Raw genomic sequence first — 19,506 nt, 5'->3', positions numbered from 1 at the left:
TTAGAAATTCTAAATTGAGTAGAACATAGATTACAAATTCAGTTATGAAGAAACTGGTAAGTTATCTCCTGTAAGGGGAACTAGGTTTACGGGAAACATGTCGTGGCATGAAGATCATTCACCGTATACCTTTGTATACTTTTTAATGTACGTGTTCAAAAAGTATTATAGTTAAAACTATATAGTTATAAGGGTTCCAGGGTAGCGCAGTCGGTTAGCATCCCACTTGGGCTCAGGTCAACATCTCCTGGCTGGTGAGTTTGAGCCCTGTGTAGGGATCTGTGCTGACAGCTCAGGGCCTGGGACCTGCTTCGAATATAGGTATCCCTCTCTTCTGCCCCTCCCCCACTGGCACTCTGTGTCTGCTCAAAAATAAACACTTTAAAAATTTAACTATATAGTTATATAGTAAGTTAATATATGTATTCATAATCTGCTTCAGGAGGTAGCATTAGAGCAATAAATAAGGTGTTCTGGGTTGGGGAGAAAAAAATAAAACAAGTAAACAAGATTAAAAGTGTATTAAATGCATGAAAGAAATTTAAAGAGTATTATGAAAGAGATTATTGGGAGGCTGGCTTACTTTAGGTAATATGGTTAGGGAAGACCTATATGATTAGAAGAAAAATGGCCATAGATGAGATTGGCTGTACACAGTATGGGCGAGCTTTTTAATTCCCTGACTCATTGCAACAGCCAGGCCCAACTTCCTTTTTGGAAGAATAAAACTCTACAAGAACATCCTGCTATATTAATGGCAAAATAATAAAATCTTTAATTAATTAAAAAGGTTGCTATGTCATCCAGAAGAAGAAAGAGAAGCGTTTTTGAGAGTAAGAGGGATGAAAGCACGTTAGAGAGAAGAGATTCCTCTAAGACTGGAAAGAAAATGGAAGTCTGTGGATTCTGTAGGCTCCCTCCAGTAATCTGGGGAGGGAACAGGGCTTCAGATACACCTAAAAAACGTCAAGAACTTGACAAAGATCCCCCTACTGAAGATGTCTCACGAATCTTGTAGCCACTACTAGGACCATTTAGCTTTGCCCAGTATATTCTGGTATAAAGATCTTGCCTTTCCCAAAATGTTATGTTCCATCTAAGAATCTAGGGCACTCCCACAATTCTGTAGGTAAGGCAATTAATAACAAGGATTTAATTTGTCATTACTATAAATAAGGGAACAGAATCAGATCTAATTTTATTATTAAATATAAAGTCTTAAGATATGTTACACAACCAAGTTTGTGGAGTAAATTCTTAAAGGCATCAGAGTAATTTTGAAAGTCTTCAGTTTTCTCTAGCAGACACACCAAATATCTCTTGAGTATATCCCTACCATTCACAAAGTATATTTTCAACCGCAAAGAAAAAGGTCAATTAGACTGTAAATTAAGACTACATACACAAACAATAACACTTCCACTTACTTTCCAATCCCAAATTGCTTCCCTCCCTTCTTCGCAATGACCCAGCACACAAGTCAATCTTTTCCCCCTGCTCAATTTACTCCAGAAGAGGTTGTTTAAGTGGAATCAGATGCTTGGCTCATAAACAGTATTGAAGACAGGTGGGGTTTAGGCTGAGTGACAAGCACACAAGGCTCTCTGAGGTTAAAAGATTGCTAATAGCTAACATATTGAGTGCTAACATATACTGAACACTTCGTACTTCACATACATTAATTCAGTTAATTAAAGAGGTACATTTACCTTCCCATTTAATATGGAAGCTTTACTGCAATAACACACCCAAGTTCACACATCTACTCATTGGTAGAGCTGGGCTTTCAACCAAGACATTCCATCTCCAGAGCCCCAAGTCTTCACCACTTTGTCCTACCTTCTGTAAAATAGGTGACTTTTAGGAGTTAAAATAAAAATTGTTGAAGCTTGGTCACATATACTTGAGAATGCATTGCAGTATTTTCCATACTGTTGTAGATGTTTGAAATTTTCCAACATAAAAGCCTTTATAAAAAGGTGATTTTAGGGTGTACAGAATAACTCTACACGTTTGTTTGTAATAAGTAACGGGAGAGATGAAAAACGTAAGTATCAAACTAACCTCAGGCATCTTTGCACATGCTTCTAGCAATGGCAAATGCTCCACGGCTTTTACCCACGTTCTAAGGTTATTGTGAATAGGAGATAAAACTGCATCCCCTGCTATTCCCTTCCTATCATACAACCCAAGCACAGAGCCATTAACCTAAAATTCCTTCGGTACTGCCCACCGCGACAAAGGCAATGAGACTAAAAGGGAAATTAACAGATTTAAAGTCCATCTTCACTATAAATCTCACTTCTAAGAGTCCCTACCTGTTAGGACAGTCGCTCCTCGTTTCAGAGTCTCAATCTCCTCTTCCGCAGAATAGGAACAATGAAGCCTACTTAGGTTTGGTGCTGAAATAAAAAAAATATGTAAAGAGCCAAAACTGTCTTTTGCATATTGAGTTAACCCTTAATCGGTTTTGTCCCCTTCCTCCTCTTCCCGATTCTGCAAGGGGATTAATGAACGCTAACGTTCTTGGTCTAAAAGTTAGATATAGTGGCGTTTGTTTTTGTCGTTACCAAAAAGAGGGGGCTGGCCAACCCCCAGGGCTCGGTACACAGTGAGGAAAATCCACAGACGCAGGACCTGCTTTCTAGACTCGACCAAATTTGCGTGACCGAGGGGATGCGAGCCCAGATTAAACTCCAGAAGGTGCCAACCCGGGACCCACCGCGAGGACCGCCCCCGCCTGCCCAGCGGCGCACGCGCAGTCAGCCGCCTGACTCGTGGGAGCTGCGGTCGGGCCTCGGTGGGCGGGGCGATGGAAGGAGCAGAGGCGTAGCCCGGCTGAGCGCCCGCGCGGGCTCAGCCTTCAAGAGCCGCGGGGGGGGACGACCGCTGAGCGTGTTAGGAGGCCGTTGTTTCTCCGAGTGGCTCTCTTTTGGGTTCGGTCGGGTGTCGGCATGGCCCGTGAGTATGCGGACGGGTGAGGGACGCGGCGGGGAGCGTCTGCAGAGGAAGCCGAGGTCCGTAGGCGCGGCTGGAGAGGAGGCGGGAGCCGGCTGATGTATCCCCTTAGGTCCGACGGCGCGGGGACCCCATTCTCAGCCCACCGAGGGAGAGGGACGGTTAGCTTCGGGCCCGCCTGAGAAGTGGGGCATGTGCCTGCCGGCCAAGTGCGAGTTACAGGGTAAAGGACACCTCTCCGGAGGTGAGGTGTGTGAAGACTGCGGCCCCGGGACGGGGCTTGGTCAGAAAGTGGTTTATAGTTGGTCCTTAAGGTCCTAAGGCCTGAGAAGGACAGGAAGCTCCGGTTGAGTTCCCTCCCTAGTTCTTTTGTTTGGCCCTTCCAGGTAATGCATCCTGAACCGTTTGCGTTTACCCGCTTAACAGTGGAATTGTGATGGGCCAACTTGTGGAGCTGTGTTCCCTGTGTATCTATCCTTCTCTCCATACTCCTCAAAAGCTAGACCTTAATTTGGAACGTACTGACCCATATAGACACAGGAGTGGAGTGCTGGCTATAAGTGATCCGGTATTTACATTAATTGAACACCTGAATTGGTATGATAATGCCCTTAAGACTTGAAGTGTTTGTGTTTGAGCTTCTTCCTCGGCTACTATGGGAACTCTGTTCAGTGCAGTGCTCTGCTGGCCTGTTAAAAAATAAAAAGCTAACTTCAGATGCATTTAAATAAGAGTCTTTTAACGGAATTCGTATTAATTTTTGAAATGGGAAAAGAGCATGACTGTTTAACTTTGCAGGCGGAAATCAGCGAGAACTTGCCCGCCAGAAAAACATGAAGAAATCCCAGGAAATTAGCAAGGGAAAAAGAAAAGAGGATAGCTTGACTACCTCTCAGAGAAAGCAGAGGTAAGTGATACTAATCGAATTGTCAAATCTCTGAAGTTTTCCTTTTAAGAATGGAAAGAATTTTTTTAAATCCTGGGTAGAACTAAGCTTAGCTTGCGTAGTAGGGGTCACAGATGAACAGCTGTGCTGCACATGCTGTAACTATATGACTACAGTCATCCCAATCCCTGGATGAATCTTCTGCTTCCCCACCACAGCCATAAGAACTTCATTTAGCTAAGTAATGGAATGCCTCCCATATGAAAGACACTGTTAGGTGCTAGGGATACATTTCCGAAGCAGACCTCCGACTCAACCTTGTCAGGATGACAGGTGACTCAATTACAGTGATAAATGTTAGGAAAGAGACACAAAAAAGTGTGTGTAGCTATATTCATTTCTGAAGATCCATTGGGTTGGAGAAAATGCAGGTCCACAGCCTTGATACGTAATTATGTAAGAAATAATAGAAAATTAATTGTAATTTTGTAATAATACAGAAATACTCTCAGAGCACAGCTTAAAATTTCTCACCAAGAAGATGGCTTTAAATGATACGTGTACTTAAACCCTTGAAACTTCATCAATCTGCTGCCTTTTTACAGTAGTAAACAAATAACTCAAAATTGCACTGTAGTTACTTTGTTGTACTTTGGGGGTTTTGGGGGGTTTGTTTTGTTTTGTTTTTTAATGAAAGCCAGCATGTGTTTTGGTTTTGCTTTGTAAAAGGTTTTATTCAGTAGGTTTCTTGCCCAGCACTGAGCCCAATGAGGTGTTTGAACTGAAAACCCTGAGATCAAGACCTGAGCTGAGATCCAAGTCTGATGCTTAATGGACTGAGCTACCCACGCACCCCAATTTTTGTTGTTTTAATTAAGAATGGCTTTGAGGCCAGGAGATTCCTTAATTCTAGAACTCTCCAAGCATAATTTGTTGAGAAAGTCAGTGCTTCCACAACTAGAAAGTTGGGTCTCTAAATTATTAGAGGTCTTTAATAAATGTCAGTGTTTTAAATTCCCATTTAAGGGGAGCACGTGTAGGGTTGAGGTAGTATGTAAAGAGGAAGAACAAAGAGAAGCAGCCATCATTGCAAACAGGCATTCTGTTTTTAAGATGGTAACAAGTAGTTTATTTCCCCACTGTTAGGCCTTCCAGAACACATAAAAGCATGGTATAATGGGAGACAAAAAAAAAAAAAAAAACCCTCTAATTTTGTCTATGTACAACTTGGAGGTCAGGTGAAGAAGTGATGGCACATGCTTTAGCAGGGCTTCTCTGTGGTCCTCAAGCCTGCACATTAGAAACACGTGGGAAGCCTTGAGTGTTACTGAAGCCTGTGTTTTAATTCCAGTCCTTCTTTAATTGGTTTGGGGCTGGGCATAACAGGTGCTCTGGATAAATTTTATTGTGTGTAAGTTAAACCTAACTTTCAAAATTTGCTCAGGTGATGCTGATGTGCAACTGGAGTTAAAGATCAGTGTTTTGGGGTGTCTGGCTGGCTCAGTCTGTGGACCATGCAGCTCTTGATCTCATGGTTATGAGTTGAAGCCCCACATTGGGATAATGATCACTTGATGCTTTCCGTGGTAGTAAAGTGGTAAGGTTTGTCTTAAATTTCTCCTTACTCACATTGGAGTAAAAGTGAACATAGTACCAATCAGTGAGCCTGGCATTTTTCTTTTTTTAATTTTTTTTTTCAACGTTTATTTATTTTTGGGACAGAGAGAGACAGAGCATGAACGGGGGAGGGTCAGAGAGAGAGGGAGACACAGAATCGGAAACAGGCTCCAGGCTCTGAGCCATCAGCCCAGAGCACGGACCGCGAGATCGTGACCTGGCTGAAGTCGGATGCTTAACTGACTGCGCCACCCAGGCGCCCCTGAACCTGGAATTTTTAGTGAAGATGTCTAGATCTCTAGATCGAGTCTAGCTTGGTTCAATAATAGTCACTGTTGAATTATTATACACTTGTTAGAAAGCTCTGTTCTAGGTACTATGTGCATTTTACCTCTACTCATCACCCTGAGAAGGAATGTTAGCCTCAATGTATAGAACAGGAAACTGATGCTCTGAACTTCAGTAACATTACTGAGGTTACAGCAAGCACAACAGAGCTTGGTTTCAAACAGAAAAGTAAATATTGCTTTTTTTTTTTTCTTTGTAGGTGTGTTGTTTTTCCTTCATACTCATACATAAGCTTTTTGTGTTTGTTTTTAATGTTTATTTTTGAGAGAGCGCACGAGAGGGGGAGGGTAGAGAGAGAGGGAGACACAGAATCCTAAGCAGGCTCCAGGCTCTGATCTGTCTGCAACAAGCCTGATGCAGGGCTGGAACTCATGAACAGATAGTAGGTGTTGATTACAAAGCCATTAAATACATTTTTTTTAAATAAGGGTCTCTTCTGTATGTAGCTGCCTAATGGCCAGTGTATACATTGGTAGCTATTCCATAGAACAACCCTGGTAAGTAGTGTCGTGATTTTGAAAGATCTTTGAGGTTACTTGCCCAAGACCATAACAACAGGGATGGTTTTCAAAATAAGATCCAGCTTCAAAGCCCTTCCATTCTTTTTTTTTTTTCCCATTCTGTCTCCAAGAAAACAAAGACATGAATTCTTATCTTGTTTTAAATTGTATCTTAATATGCTTAATGGGTTATGTATAGAAAACAAGTGAGAATGTAAAATGAGTTTTTATGTAACAACTTACAGCCTTTTCCCCCATTATAGGGACTCTGAGATAATGCAACAAAAGCAGAAGGCAGCTAATGAGAAGAAGTCTATGCAGACGAGAGAAAAATGATGACTGTTTGGAAAACCTGGGTGCTACTGCCAACAAGGTGTATCATAAGCTCTGATTAAAATTTTGTGGAGTAAGCAGTCCTATGTTACAACACGTCCTTACAAAACTATTTAAACTTTACCTCTCAGCCTGACTTAGTGTGATGTTTCAGAACCATTCTTCAAAGAATAAAACAAAAACTATGCATGAGACATATTGTTGAATGTTATTTTTTTATCAGCAGTGAGCGTTTATCTAACAAAGAGGTAATGTGATAAGCTAACATAATCTCTTTTAAATCTAGAATCTTTGTCATAAACTTAATGTAGGTATTAAAGTCAACTTTATAATAAAAGGGAAGAGGGAGAGGAGAATCTCAAGCAGGGGCTCAATCTCCCAAATCATGAGATCATGACTGGAACCAAAATCCAGAGTTCGACGTTTAACCAACTGAACCACGCACCCCATCCACAAAGATTCCTGATGGGTCTGATTTCTGAACTCCCATCTCCAGATTTTCTACATACTGATAATTCGTGAATACAAAGCACTTGTTAGGCTCTGAGCTGTATCCTTTGCTTTTTTTTTTTTTCCATAATGAGTAGTTTCCATGTCTTTTTGTTTTCACAATTTTAATTTGAAAAGTTTTTTAATTTTTTTTTAATTTACATCCAAGTTAGCGTATAGTGCAACAGTGATTTCAGGGGTAGATTGCTTAATGCCTCTTACCTATTTGGACCATCCCACCTCCCACAATTCTTCCAGTAACCCTCCGATTGTTCTCCATATTTAAGAGTCTCTTCTGTTTTGTCCCCCTCCCTGTTTTTAAATTATTTTTGCTTCCCTTCCCTTGGGTTCGTCTGTTCTGTGCCTTAAAGTCCTCACAGGAGTGAAGTCCTATGGTATTTGTTTTTCTCTAATTTAGCTTAGCATAATACCCTCTACTTCCATCCACATATTTGCAAATGGCAAGATTTCATTCTTTTTGATTGCCGAGTAATACTCCATTGTACGTACATACCACATCTTCTTTTTCCATTTATCCATTGATGGACATTTGGGCTCTTTACATACTTTGGCTATTGTTGATAGTGCTGCTATAAACATTGGGGTGAATGTGCCCCGTTGAAACAGCATACTGTATCCCTTGGGTAAATACCTAGTAGTGCAATTGCTGGGTCGTAGGGTAGTTCTATTTTTAATTTTTGGGGATGCTCCATACTCTTTTCCAGACTGGCTGTACCAATTTGCGTTCCCACCAGCAGTGCAAAAGAGATCCTCTTTCTCCATATCCTCACCAACATCTGTTGGTGCCTGAGTTGTTCATGTTGGCCATTCTGACAGATGTGAGGTGGTATCTCAAGTGATTTTGATTTGTATTTCCTGGATGATGAGTGATGTTGAGCACTTTTTCATGTGTCTGTTGGCCATCTGGATGTCTTTGGAGATATGTCTTTTGCCCATTTCTTCACTGGATTATTTGTTTCTTGGGTGTTTGATAAGTTCTTTAAAGATTTTGGATACTAACCCTTTATCTGATACGTCATTTGGAAATACCTTCTCCCATTCTGTCGGTTGCCTTTTAGTTTCACTGATTCTTTCCTTCACTCTGCAGAAGCTTTTTATGTTGATAAGGTCCCAATAGTTCATTTTTGCTTTTGTTTCCCTTGCTTCTAGAGACGTGTTGAGTAAGAAGTTGGTGTGGGCAAGATCAAAGAGGTTTTTGCCTGCTTTCTCGTCGCGGATTCTGATGACTTCCTGTCTTACATTTAGGTCTTTCATCCATTTTGAGTTTATTTTTGTGTATGGTGTGGGAAAGTGGTCCAGGTTCATTTTTCTGCATGTCGCTGTCCAGTTTTCCTAGCACCACTTGCTGAAGAGACTGTCTTTATTCCAGTGGATATTGTTTCCTGCTTTGCCAAAGATTAGTTGGCCATACGTTTGTGGGTCCATTTCTGGATTCTCTCTTCCGTTCCATTGATCTGAGTATGTTTTTGTGCCATCCATGTCTTTTTTTAATTTTTTTTTTTTATTTTGGGACACAGGGACAGAGAATCCCAAGTGAGCTCTCTACTGAGAGATGGAATTAGAGGGGCACCAAGAGGGGCTCTTGGTTTCGGCTCTGGTCATGATCTCAGGTTCCTAGGATCGAGCACAGAGCCTGCTTGGGATTCTGTTTCCTTCTCTCTCTACCAATGTCTTGGTTGGGCGACCAACTTCAGGTCATTGATCTTAAGGTTTGTGGGTTTGAGCCCTGTGTCAAGCTCTGTGTTGGCAGCATAGAGTCTACTTTGGATTCTCTCTGTCCCTCCCCTGCTTGCACTCTGTCTCATTAAAAAAGTAAAAATAAAAAATCAGGGTGCCTGGGTGGATGGCTTAGTAGATTAAGTGTCCAACTTCAGCTCAGGCCATGATCTTATAGTTTCTGGGTTCAAGCCCCAGGTTGGGCTCTGTGCTGACAGCTCAGAGCCTGGAGCCTGCTTCAGATTCTGTGTCTCCCTCTCTCTCTCTGCCCCTTCCCCACTTGTGCTCTGTCTCTCTCTCTGTCTCTCAAAAATAAAAAGTATCAAAATGTAAACTTTTCTTAATCAGTTAATCTTTATAAATCTAGGGAAAAGTACAATTTGTAAAAGAACATGGATATTAGGATAAGGAAGATTTCTATGTTGTAATGATTAAGATTTCAAAACTGAATCTTAATTATTTGGCATTTACTTGAATGAATTCATTGTTAAGATAAAGGGTTTCATTTTTTACTTGAACATGACTGTTTCCTCAAAGCCGACAAAAGTTACATGACAGGAAGAAATGAAGTTTAATTGCTCTAATGTATTGACACTTTAGTTTCTTTGGTTGTAGTATATTTAAGCAGGGTAAGTTAAATAGCTAAACTTTTTTTTTCATGTTTATTTCCGAGATCAAGAGAGACAGAGCACAAGCTGGGGAGGGGCAGAGAGAGAGGGAGACACAGATTCCAAAGCAGGCTCCAGCCTAAGAGGGTAACTGGTCAAGGTATTTCCCTTAATACCTGAATAAGAAGAGAGTAAGGAAAAATATAGATGAATAATTGCATCCAGTCAGTGAAGTAAATTTATATATTCACTTTAGTTAATTCTTTTGGTATGTTGCTAAAGCAAGATAAAATTTAGACAGGGGCGCCTGGGTGGCGCAGTCGGTTAAGCGTCCGACTTCAGCCAGGTCACGATCTCGCGGTCCGTGAGTTCGAGCCCCGCGTCGGGCTCTGGGCTGATGGCTCAGAGCCTGGAGCCTGTTTCCGATTCTGTGTCTCCCTCTCTCTCTGCCCCTCCCCCGTTCATGCTCTGTCTCTCTCTGTCCCAAAAATAAATAAACGTTGAAAAAAAAAATTTAGACAAAGTAGTGCCAACTTTAAAATGTAACTTAAATTCTGAAGACCACGGAACACTCTTCTAGGCGTTAAAGTTGCTGTCTTGCATCATCCTTAATAGGAGGTACTGGATTGTTGTTAGCAATCTTCCTAAGTCCTGCTGAAATGTAAGAGGTAGCAGCCACTCCTGCCCAAGGTGATAACAGGTCAATTTCATCAGCTGCTTGCCTCCTTTTGAATGCCTTTTCTGTTGTGTGTGTAAGAAATTGTTACCCACTTAACACACTGTAGGTTGTTTTTGAAAAGTAAAGCTTGCAGGAAATACTGATTACTGACATTATTTTTCTCACTTTTTAAAAAGTATATTTTGTTCTTTTTCTGCATGTTTTCATAGTTGGGAAGAGTCTACTCACTTGTATAAAGTGAGAATCTTGATGTATTTTCAAGTTGTGCCTTTATGAAAAGAGCTCTTCTTTCTATTCAAGGCATGTGTCCTGCTGGTAGCTTTGAGCCTATAAGCTATTTGAAAACTATTGACCTTAAAAAAGCATGTCCTCTGACAATATGTGTATGTCAAATCATATTGTATACCTTAAATACACTGTCAATCATACCTCATGAAGCTACGGAAGGGAAAATATCCCTCACGTGGAAACCTAATATAAAATTGACTTTGGCGGTTTAGATAATGAGATTGGTACGTCTTACCATCTGTGTCGGGTACTAGCAATGATACAACCCAAGCACAGAGCATGTCAACTTGTTGAGGTAAACTCCTATTTGCCTTTGGTGACGAGGACCTATTTTAAAAAAAGAAAAAAAACGATGAGAATTCAATTGAAAAATTGAATTATTTTTATGGACTTGTCAATCATAATTTTCCATTAGAATTTCCCATAAATTACAGCAAAGTGTAAAACTTCATACAGGCTTTTCCTTAGAACTTTGCTTCTTAAAAACAAAAACCTTTTACCACTAAATTAACTAACATGAAAAAGTTCAGAGTAGCCTGCTGTTAGGCTATTTGCCCAGGAAAATTGAAATGTTAAAATTTGATTTTGGTTAATAGAGCTTTTATAGAAATATTTTCCATACCACATCCTACTCATGCTACTTTATCAGTTGGACATGACTTTGCTTGCTGGTGATCCATGCAGGAACATTTCCTTCAGTATTACTGAAAAAAGGCTTTTTACAGTTTTTTAGTTTCTAAGAGTCAACCAACCTGGCCGTAATCAAGACAAAATCCTATTGAATACTTTGTTTTTATAGACATATATTGCATGATGAAGGATTTTGTCAAGGACTTGGAATTTGGGGGGGGGGGTATTGTTCAAGGTATTGTACTAAAGATGACTGTTAGGGTGGCTTATGAATAAACACTTAACATAGAGTTATGCATCGGTATGCTTGAAGACCTAGAAGCACATCAGGTCTGTGATTTGATGGTATATTGAAATTTCTAGTTGCAAACAGAATCATTAATTACAAATAACCACAATGAATATTTAAGTGGATGACAGACTCCAGAGTCCAAGGAAAAGTTGAAGACGGAAGCCTCAGGAAAAGTCAACAGTGGGGATAGCTCCAGGTACCATGAGAAGCTTTTTTCCCCACAATGCTGCTATCAGATTGAAATTTGGGCAATTATTTTCAGTCCTAATGCCATTCAGAGTTCCTCCAAATGAACTTGTTTAGGTTACACGCTTACCCCTCAGCAAGGGGAGGATAGGTGCCTAAGATGATGGTATAACCAAGACTTCATCCAGTGAGGAACAGTTGGTCCCCCTAGCAAATGTGGGGTTCTGTTGCCAGAAAGGAGGGAAGAGATTCTGGGCAACCTTGTAGAGTCCACTAATCTTGTTGCAAGGCTAAGATTAAAATTAAAAAATACAGATACATGATATGGTTAATGGTGAAGGTGGGAAGGAAATGTCTGAAGTGTGAGAAATGATGAAGGTCATACATACACTGTTATCTCCACCAGCTTTCAACCCCCCAAAATTCAACGTCTGCTCATGATTAAAAATTTGGGAAAATGTAACAAAAAGACTGAAAGAACTTTAGCCATAAATGAGTAACGTAAGAAACTAAATATACCCTTAGTGTATAATCCAGTAATTGCAATCCTGGGCATTTATCCCAGTGAAATGGTATTAAAGAACATCGTAAGTATATTATTTTTATTGGCTTTTACATAGACTGTACCAAGAATAAGGTACATGGACATTTCTAGCAGGCTGCTTTGTGACAATCACTATAGATGCATTTTGCGTGTTTTTGAGTTTCACATATGTGGAATCACCCAGTATGTACTCATGGGAGTTGGACTTCATTTGTTCAACATTATGTCTTTGAGAATGCTTTGTCTTTTATGTATCAGTAGTTCCATCTTAAACATGAAACTGTGTAGTATTCTGTTGCATAAATACACCATAACTTAGTTATCCACTCTACTTTTCATGGACATTTGGTTTGCTCTTAGTTTGAAATTTTTAAGAATGATTCTGTCATAAACATTTTTTGTATATATTTTCGTAGTCATGACTTCTACTTATTATATATTAAGAATGAAAATTTGCTGGGACATAAGATACATAAAACTGTGGTCTAGTTTTCCTCAATTCTCGCTTAAGCATTCGTAAACATAACTATAACTAACGGATATTGAGGATTTACTAGGGTTGCTATAGCAAATTACCACAAACTTGGTGGCTTATAACAATAGAAATTTATTCTCTCACAGTTCTACAGGCCAGAAGTCTAAAAACAAGGTATCAGCAGGACCATAAGCCCTCTGAAGATTTGAGGGGAAAATCTTTGCCTCTTCCAGTTTCTAGTAGCTTCGGACATTGGTTTGCTTGTAGCACCATAACTCCTATGTCTCTCTTCACATAGCCTTCTTTTCTCAGGTTTCTTCTTGTTTATTTTAAGGATGCCTGTCACTAGGTTTAGGGCCCACTCTAATTTGGGATGATCTCATCCTGAGTTCCTTAGTTACATTACCAAAACCCTTTTCCAAATAAGGTCAAATCACAATAGCTGTATCTGGTGGGCATATCATTTTGGGGGCCACCATTCAACCCACTACAGGGAATTTTTTTTTTTTAAACAAAAGTGGAAAACTTACTGTAACTTGATTTTTTTTTTTTTTAAGCTATGCCTACAGGTCAGTCCCTATAAATCTAACCTTGGTATAGTAATTTATCAAGTAATTTCCTTACTCATGGAAATTGAGGATGATTGTAAGCTTCTGCCACTAAAAACAATTCTGTAATATAGGCATACTTAACTATGTAATAGTTCTTTTATTCCTATAAGAATGGATTCTTAAAGGTAGGATTCCTAGTACAAAGGTATATGCCATGCATTTGCAATTTTAAGCAGATATTTCCCACAAGAAAATAGCTCTCCATTTCCCATGCCCTTGATAACATCAAATATTAATCTCTGATATTGCTATCCTGAGTGGGAAAAGTGGTATCTTAGTTGGTAATTTTTTTTTCATGTTGATTTTTGAGAGAGTGTGAGCAGGGAAGGGGCAGAGAGAGAGGGAGACACAGATTCTGAAGCAGGCTCCAGGCTCTGAGCTGTCAGCACAGAGCCCAACACAGGCCTCCAATGCACGAACTGCGAGATCATGACCCGAGCCGAAGTCAGACACTCAATGGACTGAGCCACCCAGGTGCCCCTGTAATTTCTTGACTGCAGAGGTTGAATGTTTTACCACGTTTATTGGGCATTTGGATTTTCTCTTCTGATGTACTCATATTTTCTCTGCTTTATGCTTTTTATTTTACTTAGCTTTCACATGTGAGTACTATTATATCTATCTTTATAGATAAAGAAATTGAGATTTTAATTAAGGAATCGCCACCAAGGTTACCCAGCTAGTAAGTGGCAGGTTAGGGATGTGAAATCAGGCCAGCTGAGGGCAGAGCTGAGGCTTATTTTCATATTTATTGGCCATTTTTTTTTTCTTCAAGGAATAGTTTGTACTTGTCTGTTTTTCTGCAGTTTTTTTAATAGGTTACAAATATTTTCCACACTATTTTTTGTAGTTTCATTTTATTTTGCTTGTAATTACATTACCATAAGTGTAGTTTCTTTATAAGTAAGGGTGCAGACTGACAGCAGACTTATCCTGACTGACATGTTAAAACTTAAAAAAAAATTTTTTAATGTTTATTTTTGAGAGACAGCACAAGCAGGGGAGGGGCAGAGAGAGAGGAGGGCAGAGGATCTTCAGATCCTCTGAAGGGTCCCAGGCTTACAGCAGACAGCCCAATGTGGGGCTCGAACTGATGAACTGAGAGATCATGGCCTGAGTCAAAATCTGTCACGTAACTAACTGAGCCACCCAGGTACCCCATTTGTCAAAGCTTTTTAATGTGAACTTGAATACCTTTGGGCAGAGATTGAGTGGAGTGAGTGGGAGGTGGGGAGGTATAGGCTCCACTTTACTGATGACAGTACCCACAACCTCTTATTGCTTATTCCTCCTTAACTCATTTACATTACCCACCTGACTCCCAAAAGGTATTCAAGTTTTCAGTACTTGCATGGTTTCTTGTTTCTATCTTAAGATCTCCCCCATCCCAAGTTTTATAAAAATCACCCAGAATGTATTTTGATATAGGATAGGAGGGTGGGGACTCAAACCTTCACATACTGGATGGCCAATTCTATCTATCCCTTTATGAATTACACTACCGTTTGTCTATTAAATCATTCAAATATTCTTCCAAAACATCATTTGTAATTTTTAACATTCTGCTGCTTTAACAGTTCAGTGAGCCATTTTGTACTAAAATCACAGACCCATCTATGATCTCCTGCCCCTAGACCCTGATAATGTAACGCTAAAGAACTAATTGGCTTTGGCCTTGTCATTTGTTTATCACTATCCCATTTGAAATTCAAATTGGAAAATCAAATTGGAAGACTGGTCAGAATCATTTGAATTCTTTATTTGCTCAAGGGCAATTTCCAAGAGTACTGGAAGGTAGGATTTTGGTATTGAAATTCCATATACACAAAGACTGTTCCAGTTCCTGATGTTAAATTTAATGTTTAAATAAGTGCCTTCAAATCGGGTGAAATGGTTTTCCTTTGGAAGTTCACTACACAGTGCTTTGAGTGCTTTGTCTATGATATGAAATAACTTTGTAAAATATAGTAATTCAATTATGAATGTCACCATCAGGAATAAAAGAACATCATCTTTTCTTTGAGAGCAAAAATGCCATAGGTTCATTTTTGTTGAGGATCCTGGTAAGTAAAAATACTTCTTTCAACAAAGAACCTGCCATTCTAAATGTATTAAAATGCTAATTTTTCCTTGAAAACCTTAAGCTAAGTGAAAAAGTCCAGACACAAAGGGCCATAGATTGCATTTGTATAAAATATCCAGAACAAGTAAATCCATAAAGACAAAGTAGATTAGTAGTGGTGAGCAGCTGGAAGGAGGGAAGAATGGAGAGTGACTGCTAATGTTTCTTTTTAAGGTGATGAAAATGTTCTGGAATTGGTGGCAGCTTTATAACCTTTCAAATATGCTAAAAACTACTAAAGTGTATGCTTTAAGATGGTGAATTCTATGGTATATAAGTTATATCTCAAAAAATATAAAGACAAAAACCTCTTTGCAAATTCTGTCTAAATTTCTACATCAAATGTCATTGTGAGGGGGTGCCAGGCTGGCCCAGTCGGAGGAACCATGTGACTATTGCTCTCCAGGTGGTCAGTTTGAGCCCTGCTTTGGCCTGTTGTCAGCACAGAGCCCACTTTGGACCTTCTATCCCATTCTCTCTGAGCTTCTCTCTCTCTCTCTCTCTTTCTCTCTCTCTCTCTCAAAATTAAATAAACGTTTAAAAAAAATTTTTTTTAGCTTCTCTCAAAATTAAACGTTAAAAAAATTTTTTTTTTTACATTTTTATTTTTGAGAGACAGAGCACAAGTGGGGGAGGGGCAGAAAGAGAAGGAGACACAGAACCTGAAGTAGGCCCCAATCTGACAGCACAGAGCCTGACACGGGGCTCAGACTCACAAACCGTGAGATCATGACCTGAGCCAAAGTCAGACGCTTAACCGACTGAGCCACCCAGGCACCCTCGGTTGGATTATGTGCTCACAGCTCAGAGCCTGGAACCTGCTTCGGCTTCTGTGTCTCCTTTGTTCTCTGCCCCTCCCCCACCTGTGCTCTGTCTCTCTGTGTCTCTCAAAAATAAATAAAAATGTAAAAAAAATTGTTAAATAAAAAAAATTTTTTAATGCCATTATGAAAATTTTTATAATTGAGAAAAATCTAAGTGGCTTTTTAAAAAAATAGATCTGGGGGCGCCTGGGTGGCGCAGTCGGTTAAGCGTCCGACTTCAGCTAGGTCACGATCTCGCGGTCCGGGAGTTCAAGCCCCGCGTCAGGCTCTGGGCTGATGGCTGGGAGCCTGGAGCCTGTTTCCGATTCTGTGTCTCCCTCTCTCTCTGCCCCTCCCCCGTTCATGCTCTGTCTCTCTCTGTCCCAAAAATGAATAAACATTGAAAAAAAAATTTTTAAATAAAAAAATAGATCTGTTTCTGATATTGATAGAAGCCAAAGTGGAGCCCTCAAACTTCCTTGGGTAGATATATTTTTTAAGAAAATTATAATACATATGTACATGGAATCCATCTGGCAATCTAAATATTAATGAATAATCTGGAAGAGTAAATGGTAAATGCCTAGTAAGATTTAAAGACCTGCTTGACCCATGTAAAGACAGGGAAAAAAAAAACGCAGCATATTATTAAACATGAGACAACATTTGATCCCACTTTTCTTCTCTATCCCTTTCACTTTATCCTCATACTCCCCCCACCCCCATCCTGTGGCATCTCTATAAATCTATTATGTTCATTTGTTTTTTAGTTTCCACATATAAATGAAGTCGTATGGTAATTTGTCTTTCTTGGACTTGTTTCACTTAGCATGATATCCTCTAGGTGTGTCCATGTTGTTGTAAAGATTTCATTCTTTTTATGACTATATTCCATTGTGCATGTGTGTAAACATATCTTTACCACTCATCTAGTGTCTGCAACAATTTATGTTGCCACCAATAGTCCACGAGAATTCTTTTCTTTGCATCCTTAGTAACACTTGTTCTCTCTTATCTTTTTGATAATAGCCATTCTGACACCTGTGAGGTAATAGCTCATTGTGGTTTTGATTTGCATTTTCCTGAGGGTTAGTGATACTGAGCATCTTTTCATGTACCTATTGACATCTGCATGTGTTCTTTGGGAAAATGTCTATGCAGGGCCTCTGCATATTTTTTTATTAGATTGCTGTTTTGGTTTTTTTACATTGAGTTTTAGGAGTTCTTTATAGATTTGGGATATTATTCCCTTATCAGATCATATGTGAGAATGTCTTCACCCATTCAGTGTAGGTTGTCTTTTCCTTCACTGTGCAAAGGATGAAAGTTTGATGCAGTCCCCTTTGTTTATTTTGACCTTTTTTTTTTTTTAAGTTTGAAAATTTACCAAAGAAGACTTGGGAGAATGGATATTAACTTAAATGTTAAAATTGAGAAGTAGCTAAAGGAATGAACTCTGCTACCTGGAATCCAGCTACCTGGAATGCTCTGTGCTGTTTCCTTTTTTTTTTTTTTTTTTTTCTTTCCCTCGTATATCAATACTTAATTCTTTCTTAAAAGATTTTTCTTTTGGGGCGCCTGGGTGGCGCAGTCGGTTAAGCGTCCGACTTCAGCCAGGTCACGATCTCGCGGTCCGTGAGTTCCAGCCCCGCGTCGGGCTCTGGGCTGATGGCTCAGAGCCTGGAGCCTGTTTCCAATTCTGTGTCTCCCTCTCTCTCTGCCCCTCCCCTGTTCATGCTCTGTCTCTCTCTGTCCCAAAAATAAATAAACGTTGAAAAAAAAAATTTAATAAAAAAAAAAAAAAAGATTTTTCTTTTTAACTAATCTCTACAACCCATTGTGGGGCTGAAACTCACAACCCCCAAATCAAGTCTAAGCATTTCGGGAGATCCTCATTCCTATTTTTTAATTGCTGAGTAGTAGTCTATAGTATACAAGTACCACAGTAAGTTTACTTATCTTTAAAATGGGAATAATAACCCGTCGTTTATTGGGTCGTGAAAATAAAATACAAAGGAGCTTGGGTGACTCAGCAGGTGGAGCGTGGGACTCTTGATTTCAGCTGAGGTTATGACCCCAGGGTGCTGGGGTTGAGCCCCCTGTCTGGCCTTGCGCTGAGCATAGAGATGCCTTAAGATTCTCTCTACCTCTGCCCCTCTCCCCGGCTCACGTGCTCTCTCTAAAAAAATAAAATAAAAAACTCTGTAAAGCACTTTTTAAATGGTGGCGATATCATCATCATTGGTTACATCTGGGCTTATTTTTATTTGTTTTAGAGAGTACATGCAGTACGGGAGAGGGGCAGAGTGACAGAGAATCTTAAGGAATCTCCAGGCTCAGCGCTGAGCAGAACACAGGGCTGGATCCCAAAACCCTGGGATCATAACCTGAGGGGAAATCAAGAGCCATACCCTCAAACCCCTGAGCCACCAGGTGCCCCTTATTTTTTTGTATTACCCATGTTTTCTATGTTACTTGCAATGAACATTATTTTCTATGTAAATCTATTGTTTAAAAAATATATTGTTTAAAACAAAAAAAAAACCCTTGGTGGGAATCACTCTACCAACATAGGAAAATGTGAAACCAAATAATTGAACACAGGAAAGAGCAAGTCGACTCCTAGAGAAAGCACCAGGAGTGTCCCAGGCCTCGTGGCCGACCTGCAGGACACCGTACTCTTCCGCTCCCAGAAGCCTCCAGCGGCGGAAGTTGTCACTTTCAGAGAGACGGAGCCCACGCCGTGTACCCGGCAGTAGGCTCGCCATGGCGATGGGGGGAGGCAGCGGTGTCCCCGAGCAGGAGGATTCGGTGCTGTTCCGGCGTGGCACGGGCCAGGTGAGATCTTGGACGGCATCGCCTTCAGACAGGCTCACTGGGCTCGCTCCGAGCGTCCCGCTAGGGGCTTCCGCGGCTGGGCTGGCCGGGTCGGGTTCGCTGACTGCGGGGCGGTATTCCACAGGTTTCTACGGCTTTCCTCATTTGGGAGTTTTAGCTACAGGCTCCTTCCTCGTGCGGCTTGGGCACCCTGATGGGTTAGAACTGATTTCCTACCTGAACTTGATTTTGCCTTGGTTTGTCCATTGTTTCTGATTGGGGAGTGTGCGGGGGCAGGCCGGGGTGAAGCAGGTAAACCAAGGAGGAGACTATTGAAATGTGCCAGTTTTACATCGAGGTGTTAGCGATGGAAAGCAAGGTACTTGCTTTCCGGTTATAATTTGAAATCAGAGGCAACGGGTTTTGCATATGGATTCGATAATGGAGGTTTGAGAGAGGAAAATCAAAGATAATTCCAAGATTGACCTGCAGTCATGAAAAGATGAAATTGTTTTTTCCGGAGATGTACTGAGGTCAGAAGACTGCAAGTGGAATAGGTTTATAAGGGAGGGAAATAGGTTTA

At 40.3% G+C, this 19,506-nt stretch overlaps 3 protein-coding genes across 6 annotated transcripts in view; 2 read left to right on the top strand and 1 right to left on the bottom strand.

Moving 5' to 3' along the window:
• The window catches only part of BDP1 (B double prime 1, subunit of RNA polymerase III transcription initiation factor IIIB), a 92,352-nt gene extending 89,745 nt beyond the window's left edge, over positions 1–2,607 (bottom strand). The window contains 2 exon segments of the mRNA XM_043586939.1: positions 1,710–1,842; positions 2,319–2,607. The gene's annotated coding sequence lies outside the window, so the exon portion shown is untranslated.
• Positions 2,608–2,661: 54 nt separating this feature from the next.
• SERF1A (small EDRK-rich factor 1A) lies at positions 2,662–6,836 on the top strand. Of its 3 annotated transcripts, none has more exons than XR_006298329.1 (3): positions 2,662–3,017; positions 3,757–3,865; positions 6,555–6,836. XR_006298329.1 is itself a non-coding variant. In XM_043587418.1 (3 exons), the coding sequence occupies exons 1-3, from the start codon at positions 2,955–2,957 to the stop codon at positions 6,643–6,645; spliced, it is 189 nt and encodes a 62-aa protein (XP_043443353.1). In that variant the 5' UTR covers positions 2,811–2,954; the 3' UTR covers positions 6,646–6,836. The 3 variants fall into 3 exon arrangements, 2 of the variants coding, with proteins under 2 accessions (XP_043443353.1, XP_043443265.1); XM_043587418.1 differs by having other exon boundaries at positions 2,811–2,961; positions 6,573–6,836; XM_043587330.1 differs by lacking the exon at positions 2,662–3,017 and adding an exon at positions 3,077–3,202 and having other exon boundaries at positions 6,573–6,836.
• Positions 6,837–18,817: 11,981 nt separating this feature from the next.
• Positions 18,818–19,506, top strand: part of SMN2 (survival of motor neuron 2, centromeric) — a 42,708-nt gene continuing 42,019 nt past the window's right edge. For both annotated transcript variants that reach the window (XM_043587163.1, XM_043587074.1), the window contains exon 1: positions 18,818–18,944. In XM_043587163.1, coding sequence (XP_043443098.1) covers positions 18,873–18,944 — 72 coding nt within the window. In that variant the 5' untranslated portion in view covers positions 18,818–18,872. The remainder of the gene's footprint in view (positions 18,945–19,506) is intronic.

Source organism: Prionailurus bengalensis, chromosome A1, assembly GCF_016509475.1.
Source record: "Prionailurus bengalensis isolate Pbe53 chromosome A1, Fcat_Pben_1.1_paternal_pri, whole genome shotgun sequence".
NCBI lineage: Eukaryota > Metazoa > Chordata > Mammalia > Carnivora > Felidae > Prionailurus > Prionailurus bengalensis.
Note: the sequence above shows the minus strand (reverse complement) of the source record. Positions and strands in the feature narration are given on the sequence as shown.

Excerpts from the sequence above, each read along its gene's own strand:
- SERF1A (XM_043587330.1), top strand. The coding sequence starts at position 3,151 with ATGTGCCTGCCGGCCAAGTGCGAGTTACAGGGTAAAGGACACCTCTCC. Across the intron at positions 3,203-3,756 it reads TAAAGGACACCTCTCCGGAG|GCGGAAATCAGCGAGAACTT; the intron begins GTGAGGTGTGTG and ends TTAACTTTGCAG. Across the intron at positions 3,866-6,572 it reads ACCTCTCAGAGAAAGCAGAG|GGACTCTGAGATAATGCAAC; the intron begins GTAAGTGATACT and ends CCCCCATTATAG.